Genomic DNA, 25598 nt, shown 5'->3' with positions numbered 1-25598 from the left:
GTAAATTACTAAAATAAAATATATTGCTAAACTCAATTAGTTGGAAATAATTAGAGAATAGTTGGTAAATTGCTCAAAAAGTTAAGGTTGATAATTTCGTATATTAGTTAGTAACTTTTAATATGTTAATAAGCTACACATATAAATGCTGACAAGTTCTTAAAACAAATTGACAAGTACTTTTCGAAACTTATTGGTAGCTTTTTAATTTTTATTCTTAATTTTGTTGTGTATATGAAAGGACTAAGACGGAGTTGGGACCTACCTCATCCGTCGTGAGAATGTTAAGGTAGCGGCGAGGCAAAGCATCAATGGTCCACTGGATGAGTCCATCACAGCAGCAGGCCAGATGCAAACAGGGATGTCGAAGACCGACGGTATGCCTGAGCCATACTTATTCTTTGTAAACTAACCAAGTTTTATGAGACTACGGATAGACCGAGGATTCAAATCAGAGACCTTTAGATTACAAACTCAAGCCTTGGATCACTCCATTGACGACCTAATTAGTAAAAGCCAAACCCGTATGATGAGTAATGGACTAAGCGAATTGCCGGTCAAAATTTGATCTCGTGTGAAAAGCTACCAATTATCTACCAACATGAAACGATGATTTTTATATTTTAACCCATGGAACAAAAAGCAATCTGCCTCTACACACTGTTGACTGACAATGTATTGTGAATCTGCAGGAAGAACGCTCGCAGACCTTGCATGCTTCCTACTTCACGGAATTTTTCCACAAGAATAATGCTGGCAACACAAATGCCAGCTTCAAATTACAAACACCGAGCGATGGTGAATAACTGAACATCACGATCCACTCTAATTTGGTAGTTACTTTTGTCATATTACTACCAAATTACAGACGGCAGGCTCAGCAAGTGCCGTTTTCCCTCGGGAATGGAAGTCAACATACCAAAGCCTTTACGCTAGGCCTTCGGATCGTAAGGTGTATCTTGGCGCATTTAGCAACTAAGCCAACCCTAATTTCAATACGTTCGAAACAAGATTTCTGTAACTGCTCTTCAAGAAATCATTATCACAGGCCAAAAGTAAATATCTGAATGATGGAGGATTCCAGTAAAGAGCAGAAAAGTTTCTCCCTCAAATTCAAGAGGTCCAGAGAAAGTTAAAGGTGAGGGTAACTGGTAAAACTATTCTGTCATATAAATGCATAAGGACACGGAGATCAAATGTACAGAACGGTCCAGAGATGAGGATACTAGTTTCTGTGAAAATGGATGACATTTCAGCATCCGGAGAAACTCAAATGGTCCAAGGAAAGAGGAGAAAGCTAAGAATCTCAATGTAGCAGTAAACCTGCAACCGGATTGCGGATTGTTATGCACATGAGTACACAGGAAGTTTCTGGCTATCTGCACTGGCAAAGCCAAAGGTCATGTAAGCAAGCGCAGGGAAAGCAAATGTCATAGAGTTAAGCTTAAAAAACAGAATGTAAAAAGAACGACACAGTGTCTGCAAATGAACAAAAACAGAAGGCTTTTGAAAATTACCAGTATAATTAGTATGGTACGAACAATGAAGTCAGGGTTCATAACCACTGCAGCAGAATCTACAGGTCACTTATAACACTAGGTCTTCTTCAAGGTAACGATAGTCAAATGTGAAGTCCTTCTTGATCCTCTGGCACCTGGAAATCAAATTGATGAAGGCATGCAAACCATCAGTAAAAGTTTTATCTTGCATTTTTCCAAACTACTTATGGCTGGAAATCAAGATAACTTGTTCATTGAGACTGTAGCAAACAGTCACACAAACATGCACTGGACATGCGTGGCTCAGGCAGATTGACCAGCTGAGCATGTTCAGGCGCATGCCTTGCGACACAGAGGCAGGCACGCACTCCCTAAGGGCATAAAATTTTGAAATTAAAACAAAGTTTCTGACAAGAAGGAAGAGGTAAAGATTTTATTATCAGGATGTTGCTTACAAACTTTATCCAAAAAGCATGCAGAGGCAAGTGCAAAAAGCAGACGTGGTATAAAAAAAAGGAAACTTTCACGAGTAAAGAACTTCAAATAAACTGTATTTACTACACAGGTGTAAGCAATGGGAATATCTTTTCTTACAATATTAAAGCCAAGTGGACTATGATGTAGGCAACTAAGAGGATATCCGATTCATGTTGTATGTGTCTAGTATATGTCTATCTTTAACCACATTGCACTCACAGAAATAAATCTGCAAAATATTCTCATTGACTCAAAATAGCTGGTTTGAAATTTACTCCGATAAGGGTATAACTATCTAGAAATTGCATGGACCTCTATAATCTTTTCCTTTTTGTCGATATCAATGGGTGTCTAAGGTTCTTTAAGTACCCGAGTAATCGACATTGGGTGCGACAGTCTCCCCCTCCCATACACACTGCCCTAATTACCGGAGACACATAGGTCTGCTCTCCCGGGTGTGGCCCAAGAAAATGCGCAATCATGGTGATTTAAACCCATGCCATGAGCGAGGAGAACGAACACGCTTACCACTTAAGTAACCCCCTGGGATTAGGACCTCTTTAATCAAGATCCTCTTATAACATTTAAAAGATGGATGGCTGATACAAGGGTTTTCTATAGACCTGATAAGATGCATGTTGTTTACCAAGTAAAGGCTACCAGATAGAGCACGTATGTGACTTGCAAGTCAATTAAACTTACCATCCAGGCTGCGTATCGTCTTCTGAAGCATTAAAGTCAAAATAAATGTAACTCCCCTGTTCATATTGACCTGTGGCTACTGTTGGCTCATCATGCCTCTTAAACCACGTGTTGTGTTTCTTGTGATATCTCCACGATTGCTTCTTCAACTCTTTTGCAGCCATACATTGTTGATAAGTATTCTGCAGAACACCAGTCCAGCAAGTTATGATTGAGGGAATCAGAGAGTATTACCTTATAGAAGAGGACTCAAGAAAACACTCATTCTAGGGCATGCACATGTAAGGCATAAAAAAGTATGTCGTCTATATAAGGAGATACCTGTTGATAGTAAAATGCAAAGAAAAGGGTATCAACAGAACAAGGTTCCCTGCCTAATCGTTCCCAAAAAGCATTTGTCTTCACGATGGGCGCCTGCACTTGAGGAAAGCTAGGAGGCGTGTCAACAGGGCGCCTCTGTAGCAGAGAAACATTTTATGAGCATATACTAGAGTTACTGTAAGATTTATAAACAAAACATAACGTGAAACTGTATAACACAGATATTTAACTCCTTGCCCTGTCTGAGTCCTTTCGTTGAGGAAGCTTATAAAACGCAGCCTCAAGCATTGCATGATTGTGTATCTGATTATGATAGCCTCCATAACTGAAATTGGATGAGCCAAAATTATCACCAACAGCACCAAGGTCAGAAATACTTCTTCTCCCAATAAATCCAAGCTTTCGAGAAGGTAGAGTGGGCCGATGAGGTTGCCCAGGGGATACGTCAGTATCTCTAGGAACCTGAGCAGGCTCCGCAAAAGAGTCCACCAATCCAGCCTGTGGCATAAAACAGACACAAGAAATTATGTGCATCCCTGTTTAGCACCAATACTTACGGAAGCACGTATGTGCAGTTGCATTTAGGTGCTACTGTTGAAGCATTCATGAAATGCACGAGGAGCTAGCACATGTATGAAGATCAAGAAATGTTAGAAACACTTAATGAAGAGAACTAGATCACACGATGCACGGCATGAGACCAATCTTACTACAGTTAACAATCCATTACACTCTATGTATGAAACCAGCTGATATAGTACCAAGAGGTGAGCAACAGCCAGGCAAGCATTTTCCTAAGAAAGATTTAACATTACCGCCATCACTCAGATGGTTCCCTCTACGGTTCAGGAATTCATGGTTGGCTTACTAATGTTTGTCGGTTATAGTTCATGCCCATTTGTCATGAATCCTTGCTCGCCCAACACTGAGTCACAAATCTGCACTTAAACTGACTGACCAGGGTCCACACCGAACTTACCAGGTTATTTCACTATTCATTCAGTTTGACAAACGTAATTTTATGTTGCATCGGGGAGCAGACAAGTTCAAGCATAGTCACTTGATCAGGATTCTGACTTCTCAGTAAGCAAAAAAATAAAGTCAATAACCAAAAAATACAAAAGATTAGATGCCATTAAGAGTAAAACAAAATTCTCAGATATAATTCCTGCATCCTATGAATCTAAGGTCATAAGTATTGATTCTATTACACAAATTATACCAGGTATATGTATGATCGGATCGGATCCATCCCATAGCTAAATTACTAAAGCTAAATAAAGTCAGACTTTTATGATGAGGTTCCTAGCACTCAAGCATATATCGTACTGCATCATCGGAAAAACAGAATACATTGTAAGGCACCGCACCATTGACGTTAGCAAGTTCACCTCTTACAGCCCAAATACCAAAGGCCCATGGCTCTTTAAAATTAGCACATCTATGTATTTGCCCTCACAAGAATTTTATGTACAAGCGATTCATTGCTAAAACTACACTACAGTTGCGTAAGGTCCACCAGAAACATGTCTTTCTATGAAACAAAAAAAATTGTCCATTTTTAGTACTCATGGAGCTAGACGCATTTAAACCTCAACAGTGATGCGATAGCTTGATATAGCACAAGCAATCCACATGGGCATTGGGAAGATAAACAACAAAAACAGGGACACAAGTCATCATGGACAAAGACATAAGTTGATGGCCATTAGATAATCTGCCAGACAACACGACTTTGTTGTATTGATAAACCAGACGCAAAACCAGTGGTCCAGCATGATGAAATGAGGAAGCCAGATTCTTGGATTAAGGTCACCCAGCACCATGCTGAACCACATGGCTCTTAGATTGTGCATGTCTTCAGATGAGAAGTGCTATTCTCTAAATTGTCGGATACCAAAGCTTCACATGACCTCACATGATCAAGGAAAACAAAACAGTCTCCACTGATCTTAAAAGAAATACACTAAAGGGCATTCTAGTTGTAGGAAAAAAAGAAACAGAAGAATGAAAAGTAAAGCTGCTTCATCAACGTTTAAATGTATTAATGTACATCTGATGCTTGTGGGAATACCAGATCATCCTCATTCATTGTATTCTTGCCCACTCCAGACCGAACAGCAGAATCAGCACCTGAATAATTGGGTAGATTCTGCTCCCCCGGCTGCTCCAGAATTTTCCCATTGCTAACTTCTGCATGATGCATGCCTGGTATCAACTAACTCAGGTTTGCAATACAGGCTGACGAAAATATTTTCAAAGTAAAACCACATCAACAATTGATCTTAAAATAACTCCAATTGGAGTTTAACCTTGCTGAACATTCTAGCAGAACAAAGTTGCAAAGATAAATAAAGTGGCTTCACCACCAAAATAAGGAAATAAAAAGGTCAAATATAAACATTTGACTTTCATTGCAAAACAAAGAAAGAAATGATGAGAAAACATGATTTTTAGAAACTCATTATATCTTTCAAAGTTTTGAAGTATTCCACATTAAATAAAAGTTAAAAAGGGAGTCCCAGTGCACGAGGCTCTCCGCACAAAAACAAAAAACAAAAAGGCTGAATACATGAGTCACTCCAAACACACAAAATTACAAAAAAAAAAAAAAAAAAAGCGCATTGTTGGGGTATTTAATAGATATAGATTGAGAATTGCTCAGTGAAGAAGAGTTGGAAGGTCTTTGTATGCACAATCAATTATCTGATAAAAAATAAAACCTAGAATGTAGCAATAGCTTAAAGCTGTAGTACAGAAATGGGTTAACCCATTTGACTATCAAAGGGTTTTCAGAGGTACATTACCTTTTGAAAAAAATGAACAAAAAATTGTGAGTTTGATATAAGATGCCCGGCATATTATCAGCGTTTGGGTCAGAAAAGGTAACTTGGGAACATTAAATTCCTCGAGGCAAAAGTATTACATGAAGTTCATTTGTCAAGTATCCTAATTATGCACTAAACGATCAGCATACTAATTTCACATTTGATCAAACAATAGATATACCCATTACCCATTTGAGTAGCTTTGTGCGACTCTCAAGTGAAGTGACAGGACTTCATTTAATAAGTCAGGTTATGAGAAAAAAGAAAATAATCTGAACAAAGGGGCAACGAATCGAAGACTTATATGACTAACAATAATATTATATAAGTGTGGAAAACAATAACACAGTCTGTTCCATCTACTGTTAATTTTTCTCATTACGTCAATTCATGGAAGACATATTCAAGGCTGTGCTAGGCTGCCTCCACGCAATCTTAACCACTTGGGAATAGTCAAATTGAGTTCCTATATGCCTCCATGCACAACTACTCAGACCAGCAAGAGTACACAGGTAGCAACTATGAATGTTCATGACCCAATGGCTACAAAGCAGGCCCTTCCTCCCACAGCTAAAAGCCCAAAAAGACAAAAGAAGATCAAATTTGAGAAATTGGAGCCATTACATGCCTCCAATGATTCAGAACCTTCAATGTATAATAATAATCTATCATGTAGCAAATAAGATCTATGTACCAGAATCTCTTGGACCTGAAAGTGCAAGAGATAGCTGACTAAACTGTTGATGGATGGAACCCAGTTGTCGTTGCAGAGCCAAGTCAGATACAGTGTTCAGACCTGGCATTTGTAATCCAATCCCTACACTGACTTGCGGAGAGATGGATGAGCTTTGAGAATTGAACTGCATAGTTTGCAGAAAGGATATGGAAAAATTAATTGAGCTTCAGACAAAAGCCTAAAATGACCCCCCATACACACACAAAAAAGAAGAAGAAGAGAGAGACATATGCTCCTTGTATGGGGCAAATACTAAAAAAAAAAAACACAAAGATTATGGCATATGAATTGCTTGTGAACTGTTAAGTTAAAACCGTCTCACAATAACACGGTGAATACACTGATCCACTTCAAGTCAGGGATAGAATATACAATTGTATCGTCAATAGGTATTAAGAATGTGGAATATATGGCAAGTGTAAGATGGACTTATTGGGGGATGATACTAAATTCAAGTGTTGGCTCAATGGTAGTACCAAAATGACAAGACAATGTTACTCATGACTAAGAACAAGGTAGCTAATCATACGACTTCAGCAGGTGATAAATATCATGTCAAAGAGATCTAATTGTGGAAAAGTTGTAATACACAAAAGAGTGCTATTGCGTGTAGGTTGCTTTAGCACAGTTCAAACAATTCATAGATTTAACCAGAGACAAGGGTGTTTTGGGAAATAAGAAGGAGGTCGGAAACACTAATAAGCGTCTCTTTTATATAGGGTAGTTTTTTCCCATCTTATAGGTGATCCTGATTTAATATACAATAAACATTCAAGAAACATATGGTAACTACCATTCACACAGCAAAATAGCATGAAATGACAGGTTGAAGTGTAACAATTTCAGGCCTAGTGCATAGTGTGAAGCACATTCTTCTGCTCAATACCCCTATGCGGCATGTAAATGCTTAATCCCAGTGTATTCCCGGTAATCAAAAGGAAGTGCTTGTGATTGCTCGTGTAGGTTGATTATTTTTATAATTATGGTTGAAAATACACAAATTGTCCAACACAAATTACTGTCAAGTGCACACAGTGGGAGTGTCAACCAAGTACTAGAGAGAGATTCCATATCTATCATAGAACAACTTATTTCCAGGGATAACTGAAGATTGTGTCCTAATATACTCACTATTGAAAGGAACGGCATTTGATAGGTGAAATCCATACAGAGATCATTAACATATAAAAGAAAGAATTGACAAAATTAATCGAGAAGGAAGAACCTGCTGCAAGGGTGGGCCTTGCTGTCGTGCAGAAAACTGCTTCTGATTTCCTCCAGCCAAGAAAGGCATGCCCAAAACGACGCTGTGACCTTGTTGCTGCATTTGCTGAAAACGCTGTAAAAATCTCTCCCTTTGATCAGGGGCTATTTCAGTTCTCCTGCGGGTGTACCCCTGGAAGCGTGTAGTACAGCAAGCTCTATGAGCATTTATATTAAACAAGCGTCAAGGGAATACCAGCCCTCACAGTGGAAGGCTCTCTGTATAAAAAATGCTCACTTGCAACCCAATGAGGACTGCCTACCCATCTTTCTCGAATTACGTCTTTTTCCCTTTAAACACTCTGCCATTACGCTCTCCTTATAGAAAGAAGTAGAGAGAGAATAAAGGAAAAAATTTCTCTACATCTTTCTTTAATTTCTGGGAAGACTTTTGCATACCAAAGTTCTGCATGGAGAGAATAAGTCATAACCAGTCCACTTTGCAGATCTCTGGTCAATGGACAATAGTGTAACCAGTTCTATCAATTGTGCTGTCGATAGTTCTGTTGACTACTATACAACCCTTCTCAAACCATTTATAGCTAATAATCCCCCATATTGTCACAAGCAATCTTCGTCACAGGAAAAGCAACCTCAAGGGATGACTTTGTTTGCGAAAAAAATTCTCCAAGAGTGTCTTTGGTAACCCTGCTAATGATTTTGAACTATTTATTCTGAAGAGAAATAACTACTATACTATGGTGAAGCAGATGCAGTGATATACATATATTTCACCACCTCCAAGAAAAGAAAAAGGGACAAATTCCGAACCTAAACAAACATATGCAATCCATGTCATTATAAACGTAAAACTGGTGTAAGTACACCTCAAATGTGGTAGATAAAGAAAACAAAAGACAAATGAAAGCAGAGTCCGAGATGAATTCTTGCATTATTCTCAAACAAAGATCAAATACATGCCCTTAGCCATGGCAGTCAAAAGTGGCTACATCAGAGATCTACACATGGTAAGACAGACAGATAATCAGACATCAAAAGTACGTTTTAAATTATTGCACAACCCCAGAGCAAAGTCTTTCACACACTTGCAAAATGAAACGAACCTAAGGATTCAGTTGGCCCATTAACTGAAAAAAAAAAAAAAACAGCCTTGCTCGTGATAGATTTCTGCTGTATCAAATGAGAAACCAAATAGGAATTACGGTTGCAAATTTGGAACATGAGTCAGCAAAGCATAATTAGGAATTAGAAAATGAAATAACACGGAATCAAGCATTGACAAAGGTACACAATAGCATACCAATTGATTCTGGTTAAAAGAACTTCCAGGCCTCCACTCCATGCCAGTAACTAAAGGAGGTGAAAAAATCCTGCCAGCCAGAGATGCACCCTCAGCACCACTACCAGAATCAACATATCCAGTTACTTCATTGGCCTGCAGCCCCTGAGGTAAGATGATTCTATTGTCCAATGGGGACACTAGAGACTGCATTGTTCCACTACTTCCAAGTCTTTCCTCAGCTTCTAAAATATTCCTCTTTGCTATGTCCGAAGTATAAGGGGGCACAATATTGGTTCCACTACCAGGAAGCATGTCGGCTGGAGTCATACTAGATGACAATTGACTGGCTAGAGCACCCCCAACCATTCCATTCAAAATCTCAGTCTCATTAAGAGAGGGAGACGGTTGGCGACCCGAGAAGGTCACATCTTCTTCCTCCTTGCCTGTAGTAGAAAAATTTAAAGTAGATGAATTGGCAGGACCTGCACTTTCCAGGACACCACAAACTTGAGTGGAACCAGGAAGAACTGTTGAAGCAGTTGATACACCAGGTGGGCTATGAGAAAGAATGTTTGATGTAACAGAATCAGCATGAATTTCCATAGGTGTTGAAACGGCAAAAGTTATGGTACTAGCTTTGGTTGGCCCAAGTCCTGCACTATTATCTGAATTGGCATCTTTAGAGCTTGTGTCTTCAACTTCCTCTTGGACCAAGGAACCTTCTTGTTGATGAGCAGTTGTAGTAGTAGCCTGAAGAAGAAATAATCAGTAGGCATCATTAAAATAAACGTGAAGCACAGCAATTTTGAAGGAAACAAGCAAAACTTCAACCGGATAATCATGGCCTTATCATATAATCTACAATCCTGTCATCAAGTCGTAAATAGAATAATCAAGATTTACCGCCAGGTGAGGTGCTGCTGCCATTGGAGAACTCTTCAAGCTCAGAACTGGCGTCCCCTGTCAAACAATAGAATGTCTTCGGTCACATATTATAAAGACATCAGAGTATTTCATATCCTAATCCCCAGACTCCAACAATCATGTGGAGCAAAGAAAAGGAAATGTCTGCCAGCTTCTAAACATAGTTACAGTTGACAAACATGAAGACCTATCCACATACACCATGTTATGAGTTTTTGAAATGGATATAAAAATTTCGCATTGATGGCTGCCTGCATCATTCATAGTACAGCACCTCAAAACAGAAAATAGAAAAAGTATCATTCTGAAGCTTAAATATTAATAGCATGGATACTACACCTTCAAGAGACCAGGAGGACCAAGGGTAACCAGCTCTTCAAGAGCTTCCACCTTCTCCAGTGGTAATGAGTTATAAAACTCATCCACATCACCAAATTCATCAAAGTCATCCTGCAAGATAGTTGTCCAGTGTGAACAACCAAATGAATATATATCAACTTAAAGAGGACTTATTTGTCCCAGCTATATTAGAAGTAAATAAAAAAAAATATGCCCCACCTGCAAAACACCTTAAACGTGGACTACAACTACTGTATCAGGTAAAGTTGCAGAGGTATCAGAGGTATCTGCAATTGTCTTTGATAGAAAATGACTAGGCTCTAATGTCTCCAAACTAGATTGTTATATTAGAAAAAGCATAAATCTTTATCGAGGAAAAGAAATGGCCAGGTAGGTACTGTAGTACATCCAAGTAGGAAACAGAAATTGCTGCTTCATTCATATGCTTTCCCAACTACTATTTCCCAGAAATTTACTTGACTATATGACATGAGTTGGCAGCCACAAATCAAATGGAAGTGCAATTGGATTGGCCAATGCATAAACAGTTCAGTACATAATGCAAGCACTGCAGACCTTATAACAGATGGTGCACCAGGGCTACATGTTTTATCAACATGGTCCCATTAACTGGGTTTCACAGCACTAGTTATAAAAAAGTGACATAAAAAATACAACTCGTGCCCACAGACTGAAAATCTCTATATTACATTAACAATTTTATCCAACAAGGGCACCCAAGAAAAAGATCAAGTATTATAGGAGATGCTAGTCCGCCATGACGCATCAACTGATTGAGGAATTCTTAAGAATATGGAAACGAACAACAAATTTTCTTTGTTTCATTAAGAATTGGGAAGGTATTGTTGTTTAAAAAAAAAATCAAAGATGAATACTGCATGCTGTAAAATTTACTTAATCGAAAAATTATTGCTTCTCGAAATGACCTCACCAACAGTCGAATGAAATGAGTTGCAATCTATCTGAATACTATTCAATGGAATAAACCTACAACATATGCATACAAATGTGAGATGCATGCAGTACCACCTTGTAGCATTGGACATGCTAATGAAAACATTTTGCTGCCCTGCTCTTTCACTTTGTTTTCTTTTAAAGAAGAATATCGCATGAACTGGAGATAGGATTGTTGGTTTACACAAAGGCAAACTATTCTTAAACACAGTCATGCTGTTGCATGTTTAAAAGGATGCAGGTAATGAACAACAGAAGAAACTGAAAATTAACCTGATTTCGTTCCACATAGTCATCCAAAAAGTCTTTGAGATCATTAACTTGCTCAGGACTCAATTCATTATTATCCAGCAGCCTCAAAATCAATTCCAACTTCATAATATGAGCCTTATGACGAGCAATGGATGTCTCCAAATGTGTCTGTAAAAGAGCAATATTAACCAAGTAATCAACACTCGGCAAAATTACTAGCAAAATACTGGATTTTCCCTCATAGTTCCTACCAGTCTAGGAGGCCTTGTCTTTCCTTTCTTTACAGAAAGCCCCTCAATCTCGGCTTCGAAAACATCGATCTGGGTTTCCAACTCACCAACCTGTCCAAGGAGAAAGTTAAAAGTTGTTTACAAGAGTACTGCATATAGACCTTAGAAGGCAAGTAGCATTTTCATGGACTTACATTTCTCAGGTGCCGAAGCAGAATGGAAAAACAAAGGAACAAAACAAAAACTCCTTACCACATTGTTTATCCAATCCCTTGTCTCTGACTTAGCTTTCTCCTTTGGATCCTATTGCAAGAAGAAAAAAAGGCAAGCAAACACACAAATATTACTGGGGCTCAATTAAGAAAAGAAATATCCATTCTCGCTAAAATGGAGTAACGGGCACATCGAGAAAAGTAAGATCTATGCTTCGTTTGGGAAGGAGGGGAGGGGCAGAAAAATGGGAGGTGGATGTAGAAAATGGGAAAATCTTAAGGGTTCTATGAGGAGAAACTGAGGAAGATTTTGAATTTTCTCCCCCTTTTGCTACCCTCCATGTTCCACTAACAAAGCATAAGAGTCTTGAACATCAAACAAGTCCTTCGGGCATCCTTATCTTTGAAGCAACCAAAAGGGAAACTGCCATGAAGTACTATAAAAACTAATAAAGAAACAGACACTGAGTAGAGGAATTTCCAGAGAGGATTCAAAGACTGGATAACAGGATACCCTAAGGAGTTTCTTCAAAATTAGTTCGACAGCAATTTCCCTGTACAACTAGCGACCTCTCCTTTTCAACCCAAATAATTTTTTTCGTAAGAGTACAAATTGTGGTAATAACAGACATCCATCAAAACTTTAAACAGTTGATGCCTTTGAGATTTCTCAAGTCCTTTTCTTTTCAGAAAGAGAGTTGCATCAAGTAGACAAAAGGTGCATTAATTCTTTGAACATCAGTTAAAAACAGAAAACAAATGCCCAGAAATAGGTCATGAAGCTTATCTACTAGAATTGAAAGGGGTATATTCAGAATTTTGTATATATAGCAAAATTAACCTTATGTACCACCAGGAGAGGACTAGTTCTTTTAAACGCCACGCAAAAGGGCAATGCAAGTGTGCAATTCTTACAGTTCTAGGTTGTTGACCAAGGCCTTCTTTAGAGAATGCTTTCATCTTTGTTTCCTTCTCGCAGATCTTAAATCTCTCCATTTCACGCTCGATGAGTTTTCGGGCATCCACCAGAGACTGCTCATAAGAGGCACTAACCTAGATCAACAAAAGAATGTATGTTATAGTCAACGAACTTAATATATGACTTTGGCTAAAAAAACCAATGTTACGACAAAAGGACCATCTCATGCAGCACCCACTATTCATTAACCTCAAAAGGAACCCATAATTTAGTCTCACCAGCAAGGTCAAAACTAGAAAACCATAGTTTAGTTAGTACATTTGCTACCTTAAAGAAACACATAGCAAAGCAAAACATATACTGTACATGATTCATGCACCAAATTACCGGCCAAAAGGAATGATAAGGTAGCAAGATGGACATTACAGAGCACAATAGTGATAGACTTGTAGTTCCAAAAAGAACATCGTCAATTTCAAAGCACAGCATCAAAACATGTACTCAGAAATATAAGCACTGTAGACCATCTTAAAGGAAAGAAACTCCAAAAGCATCATATTTATGATTTCATTTGCTACAGTATCACTTGATTTAGCACACCCATTGCAGAAATAAAACTATAGCTGATTATTTAGCGGGCAAGGAACATTGGATTAATGAAGCATGTAATTTATTTTCTCCAAACATCAGGATTATCATTGTTATTGAATATAATCATTTGATCTTTCAATTGGACTCATAAAGACATCTTTACACTAAATTGGGCTATGTGAATCAGGAAATTTTCCAGGTTTTCCCCTATTATCTTCCAACTTTTTTAGAAGAAACTCAACGTAATTCATTTGCATTGTCATGACTATATTTCCTCCCTATTAGGAACAAGCTACCAAATAATGTGATTATGAACAAGCTACCAAATAATGTGACAACCACGCTAAACTTCTTCTTTTTCCTTGTTGGGGGAGATATTTCACAAAAAAAAAAAAATTGGTAAAATGATTGGACATTGTTAAAATTACTGCGTTCATAGTATATAAATGCTAAGGTACAGAGTGGAAATTTAAAGGCAAGTACCACAACTCAGTGTACTTTTGGCTTCAAAACCTATGAAAAAACTGAAAACATTTACAAGAAAATAGAGAAGGAATAAATGCCTCATTAATGTTGTCTGTAGTATCAATGAAATCAACAAATACGCCATCCTATATGAGTGACTAATCATAAAACATAGATGTACGAATATTTTATGTAAATACTTGTTCGGAAACTACTACACTTTAATTCTCTTAATCCACGTCAATATACACAATTAATGCTCCTTTTGCCCGAGAGCTTTGGTAAAACACCTCCATCTCTATATCTACTTATCAAGAGAAGACGAAGCAAAAAGAACGCTAAAGAAACACTTACCTAATTGGTAAAGTTAATTAGAACAGGATGCCATAGTTGATGATATTGTGCAATCCATACTCATTGCTTACTTAAAACTTGCGGAAAATGGAAGCAACTAAAGACTAATAAGTAAAACACAACCTTACTCTGGCTTACCATACACAGCTCAGAAAAATGACATCTTAGCTCCTAGTTTATCCATCCAGACAAAACTCTAGATCATACGTTCCACAGCTCAGAATTCCTCATGTGTAGTAATTTTAGTTGCTTGCATTTACAAACCATAGGTCCAGTCATAAAAGACGTAGAAATTTTTATTGGCATGGAATCTAACAAAGCTCTAATTAACTTATCTTAGCATATCATGAAAACTTAAGTTATTAAGTGGAGAAATACTACACATAAGCGAATCCGTATTGCTAGCAATATGGGGTACTTTAACTCCCCTCCTCATGTGCAACCCAGAATGACATTGTCTAACGAGCATGGAGTTGAAGAATGGTGAACAAGATCAACAAGAATCCACATGCAACAAATAAAGCCAGACTCTCCTGGTCCACTGGAGTGGTTGGACCAACTGCAGCTCCTACTATCCCTAGAAGCTGATGATAGTTCCAATCTTTTTCTTGGCAATTCAAAGAAAGTCAAGAGAAATTAAAGTAGACTTGAGTCCAATGTTAGTCCATTCAAGCCCAAAAGCTTAGACTATTAAGTGGAGGGGTACTACATGTATACAAGGCCATTTTAAACGTCAAATGCAAGCGATGTGAGATACTTGATAGCCCGGTACACTGTGGGGAAGTGTCATCTTATGGAAGATTCCTACGTGGTTACCATTGACACCAATAATCAGATCGGGTTGAATTCGGCAATTAATGCAACTCATAGGACATTGTCCATGTTATAAAGATAAAAATCGGGCAGTGGGAATAGATACAACTTCTGAAAGGTGGCCATTGTAAAAAATCATGTTATGTGGCCATTATAAGAAATTTTCACACCATTGGCATGTTGACATTTTGTCTAACAATATTTGAAAGACTCATTAAACCACAAAATAGTCTCTGGATACTTCTGAAGACACATTTTAAAGTTTATCTGTCAGACAAAAGAAGATAATAATTATCGTCATATGTCGGCTGTATTCAATATCAGTATTTTCTCTTCTCCAGCTATATCAACGAAAGAACTTATCCCATAAGAATCAAAGAGAGAAGTGTCAACAACAATGAACAAATAGAAAATGAAAAAAAGAAAAGGAATATCAGAATTTACAGCAATTAAAAACACCTGGATAGTCTACAAAGCCCTAGATATAATATCCTCATTGGATGGAAAGCATGGATTTCATTTTTCAACTATTTTGATCAGCCCTTTCCCCAAACAAATAAACTACAATCTAAAAGCTCCCATTCAACAACTCCCGTGCAAATATAAGGACGCCCAAAGGCTTTCCCTATTTGCTTTAGCTCATTAATGGGACTCTTGTTATCTTTGAAACATCACTTTTTGAGCATCCAAAGATCCACAACCAAACATGGTTACATGCAAATCTCATTGAGAAGAATAAGCAAACATTAGTAAAAATCATGTGTGCACCCAACCAAACTGAATAGTAAAGTGGTAACTCAATGTTCAATTCAACTGAAACATTGAAGCCACCAGCACAAACAAATTCACAGCAGTGTCTATAACCACACCCCTCGAAAGGAGCAAAATAGAGAGAGAAAGAAAAAGAAAGGACAAATTCAGTTTCTCATTACCAAGAACAAAGCCTTTCCAAGAAGAAATAGAAAATCAACTACGAACCTAGATTTGTTCTCATTGTACATCCTAGGGGGACCTAGTTCACATTGTTTCATTACCTGAAATTTGAGATTACTTCTAGTCAGACCTCTGACATGACAGAAAAGAATCATTGTGATGTTTATCAATTAACCCTTGTAAGAGCGAGGAACCGGAATTGCACTTCGAAATTATTTTGTGCCTTGTTGAAATCTGATGAAGCGGATATTAGTTAAAATTAGGCAATAAACACAGACATTAGGAATTGGAAATTGAAGAACCACTCATTCTTATCCCACAATCTGGGTGAGGAATAGATGTTTGGCCAATGCCGTATAAAGACCATTTTTGAAAGTATAAAGAACAATGGAAAATCTATTTTTCGCAGGCAGCTTTATAAATGCAATTTCCAATACAAGAGCAGATTTTAGATGGCTGAGAGCAAGCATACGACTCAGTGCATGCAAGAGAGAGAGAGAGATGCAAAAACATGGTGTCAATATCACTGAATGAAGATTTCACAATGGAGTCTTGGAAGGAAGAAGTAGCCGTTATATTTCCAGCATGATTTTATTACCATAGCTGAGAAACTTATTCTCTGAAAAAGTCAGCAATGCTTCCTGTTATCTACATTAGGTGCCGATTTACTACAGAATTTGATTAAACTTAAACTATTTTGAGAACTACCAAAACTTGTGAAACAAAATAACTATCATAGTATCAATCCTTTTTCCCCGTGACACGGGAAATGCCAAAACTAACACACAAAAAAACAGTTACTTAGAAAGAAAATTAAATTTCAAAAACAGAAGCTGCCTACAGAATACTTACGAACTTTATGGAATAGGTTAGCCGCCAGCCATGGAATGACAAAAAAGTCAGGTCAATAACCATTATGAATGTTCTTATGGACATATGGCCCACACTATTCGTCATACACATCCACAAAAGACTACTAGTTGTCAACCTCACCACAGAAGCAAAATATTTACCCCAACTGAACTCCAAGTAGCTTCAACTAAAATATCGTTCTACGTCAATAGTCACCACGGCTGCTCTGCCTTAAGATCATCACGTGCCGCTTCAATTAACATCCATCCGAATCTAGGAGGACAAATTAATGCAAAAGCTGATTTCCACGATGGCAGATGTTGTGTATGATACATCAATATGCAAAGCCATTCCTGGAAATTAAAAGCTTAACCCTGTTCGAAAAGATTATGAGACTAAATCAAACAGAGTACAGTGTTGTGCCAACGAAAGTCTCTGGACCACCTACAACTCATGAAATCACCGTTACCGATCATGCAAAAGAAGAATCACTCAATGAATAATCATAGGCTAAACAATTCAGCTAGCACGAAAACTCCAAATGCGAGGGCGACTACTCTGGCCACACGACATTTTATAAACTACAATGGATGAAGCCACTCTGCATGCACATTATTACAACAACTGACAGCTAACAAACAAACTAAACGAGGCTGAGGAAGATGTTACGATCAAAACAGGAATAGTCGCAGGACAATCACTGATCGCAAGCGCGCCATAAAAAAAACAAACAAAGAGCGACGATAATCGAGGAGGAACACAAGCTCAAGAGTACGAAAAAGAGAGACCTTCTTATCCTTGATCTCACTCGACTGTGTCCACGTCTTAATCTGGTCGCGGTACCTCTGCAGCTTCTTAATCTCCTTCTTCAAGTCCGCCTCCAGCTTCTCCTTCTGGTTCGCATTGTCCGTGTCGTAAACCTGAAGCCAAGGCAGAGACAGGGAAGAAAAGGAGAAGAAAAAAATCAACAGACGATCAACCGAACGAAAAGGAGAAAAGCGAAAAAGAAAAAGAGAAAAAAAAAAGAGGCTCGCGCATGTTCCGATCGTGGAAGAGAAAGCAACGAAGGCGAGAAAATTCTCAGCCCCGAGCGGCGCGGCGAGGCGATCGTTCCGCGACCTTGTTCCAAATGCCGTCGAAGACCTCGACGCCGTCCTGGACCTTCTTGAGCACGCGGTCGATCTCCGCTTGGAGCTTCCGGCTCGCTCCCATTGCGAATTCCGGTCAGGCTCGACCGAGCAGACGCCGTCCCTATCGCCCGACGACGCAAACGGAGAGCACGCAAAGAGCGAGCGAGCGAGCGAGAGAGAGAGAGAGAGAGAGAGTTGGGATTTTGAAGTGAGCGAAGGCGAGTGCTTCGGGGAGTGTCGCTCGCTCGAACGCTCGTAACGCCAAAATGAGAGGGATTTTGTTCGCTTCGGGAAGCGGGGCGAAGTAGGGGAGGGAGGGAGGGTGGCACTGGCAACGACGTCGCTGCGGGGCCCGCTGCATGGCATTTGAACCGGGCCCCCTCCTCTCTCGGACTCGGATTTCGCCGTTTCGGCTTCGCCTTCGGGAAGCGACGCAGCGGAAAAAGGGCAAGAAATCCCTCCAGCCGGAAAATTAAAAAGAATTCACTTCTGTTTTCCCGTAATATTATTTATTGGAGTGATTTTCTTTTCCAAATTTTTTTATATTTCCACTTATGGCACTAGTGACTTTCTTTTTTTTCATTTTCAATATGAAATAACCTCGAGCTTTTTTAAAATTATACAAATGCATTCAATATATTTCCCTTATCCTCTGAAGCTAAAGATAATTTTGTTCTTTGGGATTTTGGCATAATGTCGATAAGGCACTTCTTTTTTAAAAAAAAAAATTCAAAGAGGCAATCCAAACAGGCTCTCGGTTCGATAATTACCGGCTTACAATTTAATTTTTAATCTAATATTTTTTTGCGAAACCGTCTCCGTCCCTGACGTTGACACCTACATGATCGTGCCTACTGTGTGAGGGGATCTATTTATTAATTGAAATTAAAAAAAATAGCAAAAAGGAAATGGGCATCCTTGGTAGGTCTTCTTAGTTAACTTGATTACATGTTGAAATTGAAAGTACTCAGTGGATTGTGATTAAAACAGTTTTGGTGGCCTTAGCTATTTTGGTAACTTGGTTGGATGTTGAAATTTAAAGTGTTCAGCATGGATTTATGATTAAATGAATTTTGGTAACATTAGCGGTTTTGGTTTGAAGTATGAGGTGGGTCAGCGTAACATTCGGTAATTTCTTATGTAAGATGAGGTCTAGTTAATTTCTCGAATGCGGAAGTTATTGAATGTAATTTGGGATGTTAGTAAATATATTACTAAAATCATCAATCAGACCCCTTGACCACATAAAATTACATTCAACAATCTATTTTTAACAAACACCAAAATAAAAATTATTTCCATTTCTCAGAAAATAAATAATTTGGAAAATATTTCTTAAAAATGATTGCTTTTATCACTTACAAAAAATGAATGAATGAAAAGTATTTCATCGATAATGGAAATATATTTAGGTAATTATGAATGAAGGCTTCAAGTGTCCTCATTTTTTTAAATGAGGACTTGGAGTTGATATTATTTCAAATTAAGGTACGAAATGTTTTCATTGTCTCAAATAAGGGTATGGAGTGAATATTATTTCAAATAAGAGCGTGGAGTGACCATATTAGTCTCAAAAAATGGCATGGCTCATCGAATAATTAGGGATATTTTCATCGTTTATATTTTTTTTCCTTTTTTTATTTTTCAGAAATTTAAAATAAATGAAGTATAAAAAGAAAAGAATCACAGTCTTGCCCGTGGCCACCGCCCCACTTGGTGGCGACGATGGCCGTCGGGGTCGAGTCCACTATTTTTTCGGACAACCATCATCCCTTCATAAAGTGCAAATGATTGTAAGTTTGTAACGACAAAACATCCATCCAAATTCAAGATGTGTCTTCATCAAATCCACCTAGAAACTCTATTTGCCATAGCTAAATGGCAGAAAAATCTCTCTCTCTCTCTCTCTCTCTCTCTCTCTCTCTCTCTCTCTCCCTCTCTGAGAGGATCCATTTCCATGTCTTGGATAGCTGCAGTTCTACTGTTCGTGAATTTGGTGCTAGTGAGTAGTCACCGAGCGATATCATCTTCTTCCTCGTCCACCCTCGAATCGCATTAGATTCTGCGAGCTTTCAATACCTATGGCCTCACTAAGAAAATGAGGGCACTTCGAACCCTTATCTAAAATTTTTTTAAATATTTTATTGATTAATTATTGCAAGTTATACGAGTGATCATTTTAAGAAAATTGTAATATAAATTATTCATATCTGGGTCGCAATGAGAGTCGCTCACCTAACCACCGAAGAGGGCAAGAGCCCCGCTTGCTTGGAGGCAAGCGAGCCTCACGCTTGTTAGTGGTGGCGAGCGCGGCCCCACCCTTGCTTGATGGTGGCAAACTTGGTGCCACCTCCAAGCTGGCAAGGGTGCTCTGTGAGCCGAAGAAGGGCGTCCGGTAGGACCGAAATCCTTTTGATAATTTTTTTTTTTATAATTTTCAACCTTTCTTACTTTCAATTCCAATTTTTTAAAAGTTTTTTAGAACTATTTTTTCAACTCTTAATTTTTTTTCTCCGAACAAAAAGACATCTCGTATTTATTTTGGTCTATATGTTGATATGGTGACAAGAAACAACATTGCTTTGGTGTCGACTATTGACAGCGCTCCATCACAGCATTGAGGGCTCCATAAGATTTAAAAAGCAATAAAAATGGGAAAATTTTAAATAAGGGGCTGAAGATGATCTTATTTAAAATAAGGGTTTGAAGTGTTTTCATTATCTCAAATAAGGGCCTGAATTAGCCATATTAGTAAAAAAAAGGTCCGACTCACTAGTAGATAGGGGCAATTTTGTCATGTTCTTTTTTCTTTATTATTACTTTTTATGTTTTTCAAAAATTAAAAATGAAAACGTAAAAGAAAAAAGAAAGAAAGGAGATACGGGAGGGCGGCCAGCCCGCCTGTGTCTCCTTTCCCCTTTTGTTTTTCTTTTACTTTTTTAAATTTTATTTAATTAACTAAAATTTAGGTTAAAATTATATTTTGACGAAAATGCCCTTGATCGGTCAAAACATTTGGCTAGTCGGCCGGTAGGAGAGGTGTGGCCCTTATTTGAAGCAAGTATGGCCTTTTCAAGCCCTTATTTGAGACAAGAGCAAGAGTGGCATTTCGGGCCCTTAATTGAAACAATGACTATTTCATGTTCTTATTTGAGACAATGAGGGTACTTGAGGCCCTTATTTGAAATTTTTCCTAAAAAAAAGGCCCCATGATATTTTCCATTTGTCAAGACAACTGAAGGACTCGATTGTACAAAGTTGACAAGTTTTAGGATTTAAATATACAAAATGAAAGTTTGAGCGCTTGCACCATAATTATCTCATCGAAAAAAGCAATGTTATATTTGTTATGAAATCTTACTAAAGTTCCATCTTTTTCTCAGAAAATGGATAATTTTGATAACATTTTCCTAAAAATGATTACTTATACCACTCACAAAAATGGATGAACGAAAATTTTTATCATCATCCACCAGAATATTTAGACATAGTTTGTTAGCCTTCGCGATGATTCGGAAAACATCTTCCTAAAGACAATAGCTTGTGTTGTTCGAAATAATTAGTTAATTGAGAAATGTGTATATTATTGACAACAATTGTGGGCGGAGAAGATATTTTTCGTTCACTCATTTTTTTGAAAGCATACAAGCGATGATTTTTAGGAAATATATTATAAATCATTCATTTTAGCCGAAACAAGTTGAGTCCAAAAGAAAATAACATAACCGAGAATATTAACTAACTCCGCAAAAGTTATGGTCACTGCTATAGCTCTTGCTTCTGGCCCGTACGAGAGCTCTGTATATCTAAGGGGCTCCAATTTGAATGAGCATGAACAGGTGAAGAAGGAGAAGCATAAAATACACCAAGCAACGCCGGCGAAGCCTAATTCTAGTACCCGGGAACGGGAGAGAAGGAAACTATTGCCTCTCGATCCACATGTCCTCGCTCTATCTGCGAAAATAACAGCGCGAAAAATCACGTGAAAGCCGTAATAAAGCATACAAGTTACGGCGATGTCGGATATATAAATATCCTATATCTGTGAACTGTGAAGAAGAGCTTTCCATAGATTGATGAATAGTTTCTGAAGCTCGAGATGAACTTTTAGATCTGAAATTCAAATTCTTGAAGTAAACATTTTCTCAGTGGTAATTAACGCACGTCGTATCTCTAGGAAAAAAAAAAAAAAAATTAACGCGTGCGCATCTGAGCGAAAGGTCTTCTAATGGCCTAGAACAGAGGAATCTCATCATCCCCTGTTGTTGAGCTTTTGCAAAAATGGAATGAGCATTTGATAGATGTTGCGTGCTTTAAGTTGCTTAGAAATTTGAGGAAGGAATCTATACAGTTCAATGGTTGAGGATGCGTATCAACCATTTCTGTTCAGATTAATCAAGCATGAATTGTGCTTCATTTATATAACTTGGCATTCTTGAAAAATTATCTACGACAATATAGTTTTTGCTTGCTTTAGAAGGCCCCCCACCGTGGCTTATCTACTTATGGATAGTGTAAACATTTGGGTGATGCAAATTATTTCCCGACTCAACGGTGAGTGGCTGGCCGTCTTCCCAGCTACCGATCCTTCACTGCAGGTGAACGTGAGCTCGGGAAGCGTTTGTCCGTTGAATCGATCTGGACAGGCCTGAGATAGACCCTTCTCAGCTCCAGCTGAATCCATTCAAATCAAACAGTTTGCGGCTCGAGGCGACGTCGTTTTCTTCATGGGCATTGAGGTCAAGTTTGGCCTCGAAGTAAGGCATTCGGTTCCCACAGGATCTCTGATCGCTATCCAGCTTCACTGGATCCGCTCTGGGGTGTAGTCTTTCGAGGAAATCCACGCCGCCTCCGCATTCTTGGGCTTTGTTCCTCACTTCGGAAGTGCCTAGTCCTCCTTCAATGCCTATGCTCATGGACAAGGGGCTTTGTCCTAGTCCTCCAGGGAAAGATCTCCTCTCCATTTCCTTCACTCCATATGAAAGGAACATCCTGTCTTCTTTCACATCCCCACCCCACTTGAATTCTATTTTCTCTGTTCTGGGCTCGACTGTGATTTCTTTCGGGTCCAAGAGCACGCTACCACCACCATAAGGTCTCAGCCCGATGCCGTTGTGGTGAATCTCTTGGTCTTTATGTGATCCTTCGCAGGAGGTGAGGCAGCTGTCAACGGAACAATCTGTAGGCGGGTTCGTCTGCATTTGCTGTGCACATAAGCCCTGAAGTTCCTTCAAGTCCGGGAATGCAGAGTTCAGGGTTTGCGTAGATACTTTGGACACCAGCTCGGAGAGCTGAAGCTTGGCGGCTTCGAGGCCCGCCGAGCCCAAGTTTTGTCTCCCTAGTGTCTCTTGAGCTTTCTCGAGCACGGACTGGAGATACTTTCCTTGAGCCTCTATCCTGAGCTGCAAGTGTCTCTGGACCTGAGTGAGTTTGGACAGGTTTCTCAGAACGTTTTTCTACAAATAGATGGTCGAATGACATGCAGAGAAGGGAGATCGCGAACTTTATCCTAATAATGACATCTACACGCAAAGAATTGCAAGGAAATCTGAATTTAGATGGAAACGGAAGTGACCGTCCTTACAAAATCTTGATAGAAGTTATTGGACTGTGACCTTTGATAATAAGTTTCGCCACGAGTTTTTCTATCCATGTTAAGTCGTTACATCTTCACATATCAATCCATATCTGCACTCTGTTAACCATTTTTTGGTTTTTGGCTCTTTCTAGGTTCTACTATTTCTGCTTCTAATGGCAATAGTACACCAGCATGATCATCTTTATCTTTCTGGCTTGAAATTCCTTCGATTCTTTGGTTTATTGATCACTACTAATGCTCATCATGACTGATATGTGAAACAAACGCTTTAAATCTTCTTTACCTCTAGCTGTTCATGGAGTCTCCTCTGCACTTCAATTTGCATCTGGAGCGCCTCACCGAAATGCAAGTTTCTGTGTCGGAAAAGGTATACTCAGGAAAGATGTCTAGTATAAGTAGACTGGCGCCAGCTTCCAGTTGTTTATGAAAATCGTTGCCACTCGGAGAATGTTTGTGTTCTTACTTGTTTGTTTGCGGTACGATGTTTAAATTGTGGACGTGAGGTCCATTTGTCTCGGGTACTCTGTCTCCTCCAACAGCGACAGTACCTGTGTCAGGCGATTTGTTCCAGTTAGATTTTCTCTATGAGAATCCCCCACAAATCTCTAGGTTTCTTGTCATGTAAAGAATCTGAAGAGAATAGAATAATCTCCACATACCGATTTTGTTGTTTCCACTGTTTGCATGTCCATGCAGATTCTTACTGAGCCTGTATTTCTGCAGCACAAAAAAAAATGAGGTTAGTTTACCTAGTTATATCATACGGAAGACGTAAGAAGCGAAAGGTCGTGTCTTGTTTGGAAACGTCATGCTATAATGTCAGGCAATTGACCTTGGAATCACTTGCAGAACACATAAGAACCTGAAAGTTTTCACATATCCCGACTTTTTCATTCTCAACAATCTCGGAAGACATATAAATTGCAACAATAAGAAGAGTGACGTCCATTATTTGATGAGCTATAAAGTAACATGCAATGAATTTGAAATGGCTTAACCAAGGAATACGAAATGGGACTCGATCACTGAAAGCGTTAGAATGAATGCTCGGCAAAGATGGACAATTTACCTGGAGATGACTCTTCAAGTGGTATAGGGTGAGGCCGGGAATTCCCATAAGCTTCATGACTGTTTTAGGAGTGGCTTCTGCAATATGAAAGGACAACACTTGCATCAGTGGATGGTCGCAGCATTTTTTGCCACATAAATTTCAGAATGAACTCGGCATCATAAGGTTTCTTTACTCACTATCTGCTCCGCCAAGCTGGTTGACTGCTTCTATGAATCTCTCATGAAGATCGGGCGTCCATTTTAGTCTAGGCTTCGCATCAGTTGACAGGACAAGTCCCGAATCTCCAGGACCATTACCGCCTTGCAGAAACAAATGCCTGTCTGAAGGGATTGGCATTCTTGAAGAAGGATTGATGTTCTTTCCCAGATGCTGGTTGTGATGGTACATGATTTCTTTTCTGTAGCAACTGGCTCATGTCAAACTCGATGCACGAGCACAGGCACCAAATTGCCGAATTGAAATGAGCTCTAGGATTTACCTGAATTGCACTTCACTTTTCCTGTGATCCAATGTTTATGCTCCAAACCGAACTCACTCTATCTTCCACGCCACGCAACGTCTAGTCCTGAATTGGAGTAAATTCAGACGCAACTTCTTAGAATCTCTCTCGCCTATACTGTTGATCTTTGGCCTTCTGATCTTGCTCAATGAAAGGTTTTGCCAGGGAAGGACCTTTATAAAGGGAGGTTAGCGAGACAGGACAGAATCTTCGACAGAGCCACGGGGAGGGCTGGACCCAATCCAAAATTCATAGTGACATGGAAAATGAGATATTGTCCTTCCTACTCTGTTAAGCGCTGGGCCCTACACACCTTCTTTAGTTTCCATTCTCAGACAGTGCCCACCAGTTTGAATTCCTCTTCAATACA

General features: G+C 38.9%; 2 protein-coding genes across 12 annotated transcripts; both read right to left on the bottom strand.

Annotated features, from left to right (window-relative positions):
* Positions 1-1089: 1089 nt before the first annotated feature.
* Positions 1090-18215, bottom strand: LOC115737853 (CCR4-NOT transcription complex subunit 3-like). 11 transcript variants are annotated; one of them, XR_007199359.1, is made up of 18 exons: positions 18048-18215; positions 17717-17848; positions 12917-13054; positions 12042-12092; positions 11811-11900; positions 11581-11727; positions 10333-10443; positions 9973-10029; positions 9088-9819; positions 7789-7959; positions 6522-6687; positions 5053-5192; positions 3237-3497; positions 3000-3134; positions 2679-2860; positions 1518-1654; positions 1324-1384; positions 1090-1232 (listed from the first exon to the last, which is right to left on the bottom strand). XR_007199359.1 is itself a non-coding variant. In XM_048282982.1 (17 exons), exons 1-16 carry the CDS (start codon positions 18138-18140, stop codon positions 1588-1590), a joined length of 2673 nt encoding a protein of 890 aa, XP_048138939.1. In that variant the 5' UTR covers positions 18141-18215; the 3' UTR covers positions 1090-1379; positions 1563-1587. The 11 variants fall into 11 exon arrangements, 4 of the variants coding, with proteins under 4 accessions (XP_048138939.1, XP_048138938.1, XP_048138937.1 ...); XR_007199361.1 differs by having other exon boundaries at positions 1588-1654; XR_007199360.1 differs by having other exon boundaries at positions 1324-1379; positions 1588-1654.
* A 4172-nt stretch (positions 18216-22387) lies between these two features.
* Positions 22388-25390, bottom strand: LOC115737825 (myb-related protein 2-like). The gene is made up of 7 exons (XM_030670176.2): positions 25208-25390; positions 24906-25126; positions 24727-24803; positions 24317-24374; positions 24121-24205; positions 23941-24010; positions 22388-23478 (listed from the first exon to the last, which is right to left on the bottom strand). The coding sequence occupies exons 2-7, from the start codon at positions 25114-25116 to the stop codon at positions 22723-22725; spliced, it is 1257 nt and encodes a 418-aa protein (XP_030526036.2). The 5' UTR covers positions 25117-25126; positions 25208-25390; the 3' UTR covers positions 22388-22722.
* Between the last annotated feature and the right edge of the window lie 208 nt (positions 25391-25598).

Source organism: Rhodamnia argentea, chromosome 7 (assembly GCF_020921035.1).
Source record: "Rhodamnia argentea isolate NSW1041297 chromosome 7, ASM2092103v1, whole genome shotgun sequence".
In the NCBI taxonomy this organism is placed as follows: domain Eukaryota; kingdom Viridiplantae; phylum Streptophyta; class Magnoliopsida; order Myrtales; family Myrtaceae; genus Rhodamnia; species Rhodamnia argentea.
Note: the sequence above shows the minus strand (reverse complement) of the source record. Positions and strands in the feature narration are given on the sequence as shown.

Bases quoted from the DNA above. Each gene is read 5' to 3' on its own strand.
- LOC115737853 (XM_048282982.1), bottom strand. From the start codon at position 18,140: ATGGGAGCGAGCCGGAAGCTCCAAGCGGAGATCGACCGCGTGCTCAAG. The intron at 12,093-12,916 runs GTAAGAATTGCA...TTCTTGCAATAG, and splicing joins TTGGTCAACAACCTAGAACT to GATCCAAAGGAGAAAGCTAA. The intron at 10,444-11,580 runs GTTAATTTTCAG...ACTATCTTGCAG, and splicing joins ACTATGTGGAACGAAATCAG to GATGACTTTGATGAATTTGG.
- LOC115737825 (XM_030670176.2), bottom strand. From the start codon at position 25,116: ATGTACCATCACAACCAGCATCTGGGAAAGAACATCAATCCTTCTTCA. The intron at 24,011-24,120 runs GTAAGAACACAA...TTTCCGACACAG, and splicing joins ATCGTACCGCAAACAAACAA to AAACTTGCATTTCGGTGAGG. The intron at 23,479-23,940 runs GTAAAGAAGATT...AAACTCACTCAG, and splicing joins GACTCCATGAACAGCTAGAG to GTCCAGAGACACTTGCAGCT.